The 10,605-nt window shown below is 30.1% G+C and overlaps 1 protein-coding gene across 4 annotated transcripts in view; it reads right to left on the bottom strand.

The window, feature by feature from the left end:
• Nucleotides 1-4,903: 4,903 nt before the first annotated feature.
• Nucleotides 4,904-10,605, bottom strand: part of LOC106462959 (large neutral amino acids transporter small subunit 1-like) — a 44,821-nt gene continuing 39,119 nt past the window's right edge. For all 4 annotated transcript variants that reach the window (XM_013922929.2, XM_022390364.1, XM_022390366.1 and 1 more), the window contains 2 exons: nt 9,172-9,349; nt 4,904-7,512 (listed from right to left, as the gene is read on the bottom strand). In XM_013922929.2, coding sequence (XP_013778383.1) covers nt 7,448-7,512; nt 9,172-9,349 — 243 coding nt within the window. In that variant the 3' untranslated portion in view covers nt 4,904-7,447. The remainder of the gene's footprint in view (nt 7,513-9,171; nt 9,350-10,605) is intronic.

Below are 10,605 nucleotides of genomic sequence, written 5' to 3'. Positions count from 1 at the left end.
GACGTAACAATATATATATATATATATATATATATATACATACATACATACATAGAGAAGTTTAACACCATCTTCCCTTCAGCGCAACAAGTATCTCTTGCACCATTTCTAATTCGGAACCAAGTACTTTTACTTTTGACCTTATTATTATTATTTGTGCCTATAACTTTTTCTAATTATACACTTTTATTATATTTAAAAACTTATAAAAATTGTGATAATATAAAAAATCTCGATATTATTACAAAATCTGAAAATTATTCAGTAACAAAAACAACATTGTTTGGGCCTATCCTAGTACAAGTAACCAAAAGTTAAGCTAGTTCTGCAGTATGAGGTTCTTGTTTAAAATATGTCATGATCATAAATTAAAGTTCAGCAGTGTAGCTCCTCTTATTAAAGTACTTACCCTTAAATGTAAAAAGAAAATATTGTACATTAGTTTCTTAAAGATTTAGTACAAAAAACGTTATTACAGACTTACTTAAAAAATTTCAATGCATTACTTACACTTCAAAGCATATTTACACAGGTAATTTATATTATTACCTATGAATTTTCATAACGTACACAAGTTATATTTTTAATAGAATTGCTTGGTTCTGTGTGGTCTTGGTACGTCTTCATAGGAGCAGTTCATTTATTATCTTTCGCAAAAGAAAAAACATTTTCAACTTAACTCTGGTTACATCAACCTTTCATTGCTTCTTGGCATTACTTATTATTTTCCAGTTTTGTGTTGCTTTCATATCTCATCAACCATTTACTTTCATCTGTTTTAGACAACGATTTACTTTTTATATTGCTTTTTTTATTTGTATTGGGCATCCTACAATCCAATATAAATCTTTTTAAAACGAGATTTTTTTACTTGATGCCTTTGTCTTCCAATCTAAGGTCATGTTTATACATAAATGACTGTTATGACTTCCCATCACATGGAAAGCCTTCATCCTGCTTGAATACTAGATAGCTTAGCTTATTACTTAGGCCTACATTATTTTTCATGATAGTCAGACTTGTTACTATCATGTATCAGGCAGAGCCAGATTTAGAGGGGCACAATCTATGCATTTGCATGAGGGGCCTTGAGTCCCAAAGAAGGAGGCCTCAAAGGGTCTAAATCCAGCCCTGGTACCAGGCAAACTTATTAGATAGAAAGCTTTCATCCTGCCTCCATACCAGGTAGTTATAACTTGGAAGATTTTCATTCAGCTTTCATACCAGTTACTTATTACTGGAAGGCCTTCATCTTGCTTCAGTACCAGGCAGACTTATTACATGGACTTTTCATCATGTTTCGTATAAAGTACACTTGTATATTTCTTTAGAAATATATATTCACGTTCAAATCATGGCTTTTATCTACTTATTTCAAAGTATTTTTTATAATGAAGCAGGTTCTACACTTCTGCAATAAGCTAGGTGCTTCTTAATATAATGATATGGTCAATCAAGATTGTTAGAGTAGGGTAATTTTCTTACTTTCCATGGGTTTTACTTTTAAATTCATAAAATATGAAATTCAGTAAACTCAAAGATGCTGAAATTTAACCTTATTTCACTTCTCATTATTTCTTCACAGAATTGAAAAGATATTTTTTGACATTCCTTTCTTGTAGCAGTTATATATTTTTGTCTGAAGTTTGGGTGTAAAATAATGCCTTTTCTTCAGGAAAGTGTCTTTTAATCTGTAGGATACTTGTTTCTCTTCTATGTTCCTGGATATTTGTTGTTACTAACCTAGTAGATATTTAGATGAAAAGCCACTTGGATCACAGTTATGTGATTCAAACCGATTGTCATCTAGGGTGTTTGAAAATTATTGAATCCTCCTTTGCTCCACACCAAGGAATTTGATTTAGACCCAATAGTGGGGTTGTTTATTTTATGAGGTTGTGATTGATGTGCATGATAGTGAGAGACTGGTGGAGGACAAGAGGTCATGTCCAGAATGGGAATGAAGACAAGATTACTCAAAGAAATGGGCCTTAAGAGGGATTTATAAATCCAAGTGCCATGGCTGGGATCCTTAAATCCAATGCCATAAATATTTGTTGTTGTAATAACATTTCAGGATGTTACCTCATTGGTTCCCATCTTACCTCCATCCGACACCTTATTGTACTTGGATGTAAATATTAGTCATATTCCCATCTTCAGACGCATGCTAGTTGAATTATGGAAAACAGCATTAGCACTCTGATGCTAACACAATGAAGTAATGATAAGCAGCAGGACTACAGTGCTTTAATACATCTTTGGTATGGAACATCAGTAACTAGTGTTGAAAACAATCTGTTTTTTCTTTATTTTTTCAAACAGAAATTTTCCATCACAATTACATTTGAAAAGCATCAAAATCAATCTTTTTAGTTGGAATACTTTCCTTTTGTACAAAATAATTAAAGTTCTCAATGTTATTGAAAAGTATAATAGTTAGCTGGGCATGGCCTACTGCACGACTAACATGCTGAACTGAGGATTAGAAAGTCTAAAGTTTGCACCATTAAAAATGTTCTGCATTTTCAGCTGTGGATGTGGTATAAGTGTGACAGTCATTCCTATAATTTGGTTTAAATTTACACACAAAGCCCTTTTGGTGGCACATATTGTTGACTGGCTGCCTTCTTTCTGGCCAGTAGTTCAAAATTGGGGATGACAATACCTGAATTCTATAGGGGTCTCTGACCTGGTCATTTAGACCATGATTGTGTTGCATAGATTGAAAATACCAATACAGTATAATATTATAATTTCACACATCTTAACTAAATTGTAGCCAACTGTTATGGTTAAGAACTGCTAGTATGGACTTTTCACTTTGATATTCATACACTTGTACATACAAACAAATAAACCTGACTTTATAGAAAATTTTACACTAGTACTACTACTTCTGCTACTAAAATTTTATTTACAAACTTATGAAGGTGAGCAAGAATGATTTCTTGAAGATTGCTTTTTCTCACAAGACTGTAAAGACTACTTCTTTAACTCAATGTTGTGTAATCATTAACAGGAAACATAAATAGGAGTATGGTGTTAAAGTGTTGAATAAGTGATGACACCTGAACACACTCAAACATGTACATTTCTCCTTTTTTAATATGAACTAATACATTTGTGGATAAGTTATATAAAAATCCAAGAGTTTTACCAATCCAAGATTTATACTGAATTCCAATGAAAATTACATTTAAAAAACACAAATAAGGAACTAAATCTTCATTTTTCTGTATTGTATAGAGAAGTGGAGTCTTACTGAGATCCAAGAGTTCACACAACTGACATAACGAAGCTCATTCAGTTGTGGAGAATTTGTTATCAGCATAACAAATGTTAGCCACTATTAATAATTCAATCTTGAACTTTGACAAACCAGTTTCTTCCATATAATATAAACTGGTTTATGAAGTATATTATTAAAAATAAAAGCTTATTAATTCTCTACCTTAGAAAGATAGAAATGCATAGAAGTGTTAGGCCTAACTTGACAGCTAATGGCTCGGAATCAATTTGTGCAACAGAACAGGACAAATTCCATCATAAATTTCTTGATGATAAGATTGAAAACATGATTGATCCTACATGATGTACTTAGCATTATTATGGAATTTGAATTCCAGCTTTGATCCAAGGAAGTTTTACTTATAACCTTGTGACTCATTTGTAGACCTAGAGTTTTTATTCCTTAAAAGTGAAAACTAGTTTAAAAGATTTCTACAAAAGATAAGATTTCCACTAATCCAAAGTCTGACAAATGACTTGAAATTTCATAAAAGTTGTTCTTGAAACAGCATAACTGTACCACCACCAGTGTCTTTTAATTGTAAATAAACGTTAAGGGTAAAAGATACACTATAAATCATATATATTATTTTTACTAGATAAAAATTACTTTAGTCAAGTGTCTATGTTTATTAGCAGTTTCTTTTTGAAAACTTAAATATCCATAATTCTAAAAACTGAAATTGCACCAGTAATACTAAAACACTTAGCAAAACAATAAAATTTGGCATCCCACAGCACTTTGAAAATATAAAAATATAACTAATATCTTTAATAAAACAGTCCAAAATAAACAATAACCATAACTAATAAAAGACAGCATACATTTTTGTCATTAGTGCAATAAATAAAATACTTATCTATGCATAAAGAAATCTTAAAAACCCAGAGTTAACAAATAAATAAAGGAAAAAGAGGTAAGAATATATTTTGTTACCAAGGGATTTAAGAATAGAAAATCACCAGTGAGTAACATTTTTTTCAATGTTTCATACTCATGCTTGCATCTCAAATGTTAATCTACATAACTTTTAATTTATGCAAGGTATTACTACTTTGTTTTGATGGTGAAATTGTACAGCTTTGAATTAAGACTTTCAGCTTTAGAAAGCTAAAGTTATGCTTTACATATTATGTAAAGTTCAATCTAATTCTTGGATTATAATTAAATGTTTCATAAGGAATTAACACTTTCTGCTTCTTTAGGTGAACAATCTACAAATCAATCGGAGACTGCATTGTTTTCATAGAAACTTTCGAATCAAAAGAACAACTTTTGTGGTCCACCTTTCAGTTTTAAACTAATAGAAAAGATAATGCTCTTTTGTAACTAATGGTGCATCTACTTAAACTTAGAAGAAATAATAGAAAAACAAAGAATACAGCTATACCAAAGCTGTGTAGTATTAAACTTTGTTACTTGCAAAGAAAAAATAAGTATCAATATTTTGTCATAAGTTATTATTTACTTTAAATATCTTTAGTAAATTCTGAAACTATCATCAAAGATGTAAGTATCACAAATCCATACAACCTACAAATATGTATGGTAAAACTAACCTACCTGCATACTACAGAGTACCAGTTGGTCCCAAGAATAAGTGACTTGAGCTTTTTTTTTTTTATGGATACTTATTTCACTCCAAAACATACTTTGACATCATCAGTAAATTCTATTCTCAAACCTTATGTGAGATTTCTTTCAAATGTAATATAAATTTTGCTTTAGAAACTACCAGCAAGAGTTTGTCCCAGAACATAAAAGAATTCATGCATTCCACTAACTTTGAGCAGTATTAATAAATATGTCTTCAAAAAAGTATTATCCATAATTACATAATGACTTGGTTTTAGTTGACATTGATTGTTTTGTTCCCAGTCTTCTACAAAATGCATGTGAATTTTGATTGGTTCATTATTATCTAGATTAAAAAACATTGAAACTTTTGGACTAGCATTTAGTTATTCCTTAGAAAGATCACATGCAAATTCTGGATTAAACAGATGCTAAAGTGTTATTTTACTAATGCCAGGTGTATACTATGTTATGTATTTTATCTTTTATACATGTAAAGTATATGTATTCATACCATGTTGCTTAGTTCTTCTGTGAGCTTAATGATATCACTAGAAAACATTTTTGATCATCATTATAGTAGGTGCACTAGTCAGGTATTTTGTCTTTAAGTTAACCCCTTAAATAAAAATTACCTTTAATTAGTTTCACTTTTATCCATAATTTAAAATTTTTACTTTTAATTATTAGCTATGTCCAGAGTCTTTATTACAATCAATAAAGCAAAAAAAAAGTCAAATGCTGCAAATGCCATCATACATGATACAACACAAATGTAATGTTTTATCTAATTTCCAAACACACCTGTTCATATACTTATTTCTAATAAGTTTCACTTCTCAGAGATTTATGCCTTGAACTGTAATGTACATACAGGTTAAAATCATTTAACAATTTTACAGTTACCATTAAAATGATAGACTGTCATCTTTCACAAAACGTTCTTAAATATATAAACACCTTTGACAACAATTACATGTAATATTCATGTGACTAAATAAATACTGTGTTTGTTTATACTTAGTTTTAAAAATACTGGTGATAAAACTAAACTTTAACAGTTTCCAAGTTATATGATATCAAACGTATGTTCTTAACATAAGAAAAGTTTTCCAAGTGGAAAATGAATAATATCATGTTATAATTGCATAGTTGGACGAAGGTAAATAGCTCAGTACTGCCCTTAAAGACACCACAAAGATAGTCTTTTTTTAAAAAACTTTCGTTTGTGAATAGAATCTTGTGTTAATCCACAACAATTCCAGAATGAATAAAGGTCAGCTTGTATTAATACTATTGCAACCAACTTTTATCATTCCTAAGTAAGATTATTCATCTACTTGCATGAAGACAGTGCTGTGTCTCCTGAAACCAAATATAACAAGTATTTAATTGTTTTTAAGTCAAATTTTTGTTTATTATACCCCACAGCTAAACTTAGATTTATGTAAGTAATGTTTTAGTAAGACAATTCAAAATAGCTACAACAGTAAATCCCTGGCTGCACAATTGTCTTTTATAATTTTTGAAGACATATTTAAGTAATTATCTCTCAGAAAATAAAACTCATTTCATTTTGAGTTCAGTTTCCTCAAGATTTTGGCATTATACATTCATCAGGTGACTACAATTGCAAGGCTGAAGTATATTGTTTACAATTATTTAAACTACCAAGTATTTGAAAGTCAATCATTCTATTCAGACAACTGCCTTCAGGAAACTAATTAACACAACGTTGTGAAATTTCGTGTGTCAGTGAATTCGACCATGTTGACTTGTTCAAAACCACATGAATGTGATTTTGGATTATTGCTTTTATATTCATAGGTGCCATGTAATGTGGCCATCATAACATGCCATTCAATTGTACACACTGTTTTCTATGGTGAAGACAATGTACACACATTGCACTAACCTGTTCAAAACTGCTTGATTGTGATTTTGGATGATCGCTTTTATACCCATAGGTGCCATGTAGTGTGGCTATCATAACACACATAGTCCAATTAGTCAACACAAACAAGTTCCATAACACTATATCCACTGGTTTCTTGAATGCAGTCATCTGAACAGTGAAAGTGACTTTTGAAACACTCAATATGTCAGAAACTCTAGTATTATTATCTTCAAATATCGGAAGACTTCTGAAAATCTTCTCATCAGTCTTCAATACAAAAATATTGATTGTAGAATAAATAGATAAAAACTTTTAGGATTTATTTAAAATAAAGTTTAGATAATTTTGTGATGCTCTATGAATAATGTTACCTAGAAATATTCCTGCAATATAATTATACTTTTGAATAATCTTCTATTGTTATATTTGAAAAAAAACATCCTATCAGTTGATATACATTCAGGTCTTAAGAGTCAGTACTTGTTCCAGCTGTTGTATCCTCTTCATAGTTTAACTATTTGTCATCTATCATTATCTTATTAGATAATAAACAAATTAAATTAAAACAATTCATATTTTTTTAGGTTGGGATTTAAAAAACAAAGTGTAAATAGTTCTAGTAGCTAATTTAAATTACAATAATTTTCTTTTGTTTGTCCACATGGAGAAGAAATCTTGTAAATTCATTCAAACTTGCCTTTTTCAATTACACTCACCAGTAGTTTTTGAGTGAAAGTTGTTGTTCCTCCTGGATGTAGGAAAAAGAAATGTTTTAATGTTACATAATAGTAATTAATGACATGTATACAAATAAATATTTATTTTAGAATACAGGTAAGTTACAATGTTTCCATTCTTATTTCACATGAAAAAATATACAAATATTTATTAAATAAGTTTTTTTTTTATTATTAACTATTAACTAATACCAGCTGTATTTTTAGAAGGTTATAAATATCTTATACAGTGGTTCCATCTAGTGGTCAATATACATCCTCCACCTTTGATCACATGTTAACTACATTATGTTTGACTTTACAAAACAATTAAAGTAACTTTTACAGGGATGTAACTCTGAAGATAACTGTCATGTTGCTGTTGAAATATGAAAGGGGGACGATCCACCACTGACTGAAAAGTTTAATACTTCGTTATTTACAAGATAAGACCATTCACAGCTCGTTCATGGTAGTATCCAATAACCAGTCAGATTAAAACTTCTATTTGAAGCAGGTATAAGGATTACACCAGTTTCTGCTAGCAACTGACAATAAAGAAACTAGTCTTATTTAGTGTTTTAACTTTACTTAACTACTGTGCATGTAAAAAATTCATCAGAACCCAGATGTATCAAAACTTTTCATTCAGAAGAATGCTTTCAAAAGTCTTGATTATAAACAATGAAATATGGCATTCTTCACAATTTATGAAAGGCCTGTAGTGATGGTATGCATATTGTCAGAGTCATGCCTTAGCCAATGAAACATATGTAAAAATTATTACCTAATAATAATCATGTAATGTCATAAAGCTTTTGGATATAACCATTGGACAATCTTTTTATTACTGTAGCAGCAAACACTCATCAGCTTCCAACCTGAAACAGGTATCCTTAAATTTAAAAAATATGATAACATTAATCATGGAAAAAAAGAACATGCATGCGTTTTTACTAACACATGGTAATCTTTGTTGGAAGGTAATTACACATTGTGAAATAGAATAACCACATGAAAATTAAAGGTGTGGCAATACAGCAATATGATACGAGTACCGTATTATGAAGCTGTGATGTGATTGTATTGATATATTGTCCGATACGATTTATGTATCTTTTCAAAATTTGGCAAACTTTCAGTAAACATTAATTCTTTTGTAAAGAAAAATCAAAATTTCTCATGTATTTTTGCTAAAAATTAATGATTCTATAAAAGAAGATGAGTATTGAGTACTACATGTTGTATTCATTTCTTTTATCAAAAACATTACATGAAAAGTAACATAATAAATTAACAATACAAAATAGATAGACAGATATTAACTTTTTTATTTTACTTCTCTTACCAGCTGCCATTTATTTGATCAAACCTGAGAAATTGAAAAAGCACTGTAAAGTGTGAAGTACTTAAACAAGACAATGTTAGTAATATAGATAATAAATTACAGACAAGACTGTCAACTTTGTAACTAAAACCATTGATAAAACTTCCGAATCTAGATATGTATCGTATCTACTATTATGATGAGACACGCACCCTTAATGAAAATGTAACAGTTAAGAGTACAATGCTACCAGCAAAATTCATGAACAAGTCACTATAAAAACTTTATAAATAAAGCTGCAAAATATAAATAATGCTTTTTTAAAGATATAAAAATTTACAAAACAATTTAACACATCACCTACCAATGAGACGTTTGTACCACTTGGGCTTGTTCTTCCAGTAAATGGTCAGAAAGTAGACAGGGATACCTGATAGCATAATGATGGCTCCAATACCTGTCTCCCAAGGATTAACATAGAATGGCAGAAACACCAGGAATGCACAAATGACCAAAAATGACACAGGCAGTGCAAGGTTTACCTGTAGTGAAGTATAAACAACACCCATTAAAGAATAAAGAAAATGGCATTAATTTTATTTCAGCAAACATCTACTTCACTGTAAAAAACTACTTATTCACAAATTTCTAATTACTAGAATTAAAAACATAAGCTAATAATCATTCTTGTTTATTCATTTTCAAGTACAAATCCCTAAAAATCATTATATGTTTTATGAATATGTTCTACATAAAATAGAGCAGCTTACAGTTGAAAAGCAACTTCTACAGAGAATGATTATCTGTTTCTGTGGTATTTTCTGGGAAAACCGATTTCCCGACAAGTATCCGACAGGCAAGCCTGCAAATAACAGCACTTTCGATCAAGAAATAAAAAGTGTTCTGTAGATGATAACTTGATTGAATTTTAAGTTGTGTGAGAAAGAAACAGATTGGACATATTTAAATGACAGTAAAAATTATATCTAGACACAACATAAAAACTGTGTGTACCTGCAGAGACAAGTGAATGATCACCTCTACTAGATCAGTTAATAGCTCACCAGCTTTCCATCTCAAGATGAATCTCTCCCAAACTAGTCATGATAAAAGCCAAGTACGTAGGACTGAACAAAGAAAGCATGACTGGATTTTAAACATCACCTCGCTTTCTTTGTCCAGTGGATGGCACTACCTCTGTCTCCTGATAGCATTGGCCAGCTATCAGTATTAGCTAGCCCAAAATAGTTTGGCCAGCAACAGATATCCCAATTTTAACTTGTTCAACCCAGACTCAACATCATATAACAAAAGAGCTATAATAACTGAAACAAGCTAGCATTAGACACCTTGCACCATGTGTTGCCACAATGACAGTTCGTATCTATTTAACAACTTATAGCTTTCTTATTTCTGTACATTTGTGAATGCATATTTTGGTTCTTCCATAACATATCTTATTAGTTTCCTATTTTTGTCTTAGTTACTTTCAACAAATGAAATAACATGCATTGTCCAATATCCTACTTTTTTTATTTACTTTCAACACATAAAATATACCTTGTCTCCTCATTTTTCGTTACTTATTTTCAACCAACAAAATAACACGTAATATTTGTTCTCTCACTTTTTCTCAATTATTTTCAACAGATAAAATAAAATGCAGTGTCTATTTTATTACTTTTTTTTTCACTTATATATAACAGGTAATTTCTGTCCTGTTACTTTTTCCCCCTCATTATTTTAAACAAACAAAATAACATCTAATGTCAACTGCTAGAAAGCAGCATATTAGTTT

Source organism: Limulus polyphemus, unplaced genomic scaffold, assembly GCF_000517525.1.
Source record: "Limulus polyphemus unplaced genomic scaffold, Limulus_polyphemus-2.1.2 Scaffold1290, whole genome shotgun sequence".
Classification (NCBI taxonomy): Eukaryota; Metazoa; Arthropoda; class Merostomata; order Xiphosura; family Limulidae; genus Limulus; species Limulus polyphemus.
Note: the sequence above shows the minus strand (reverse complement) of the source record. Positions and strands in the feature narration are given on the sequence as shown.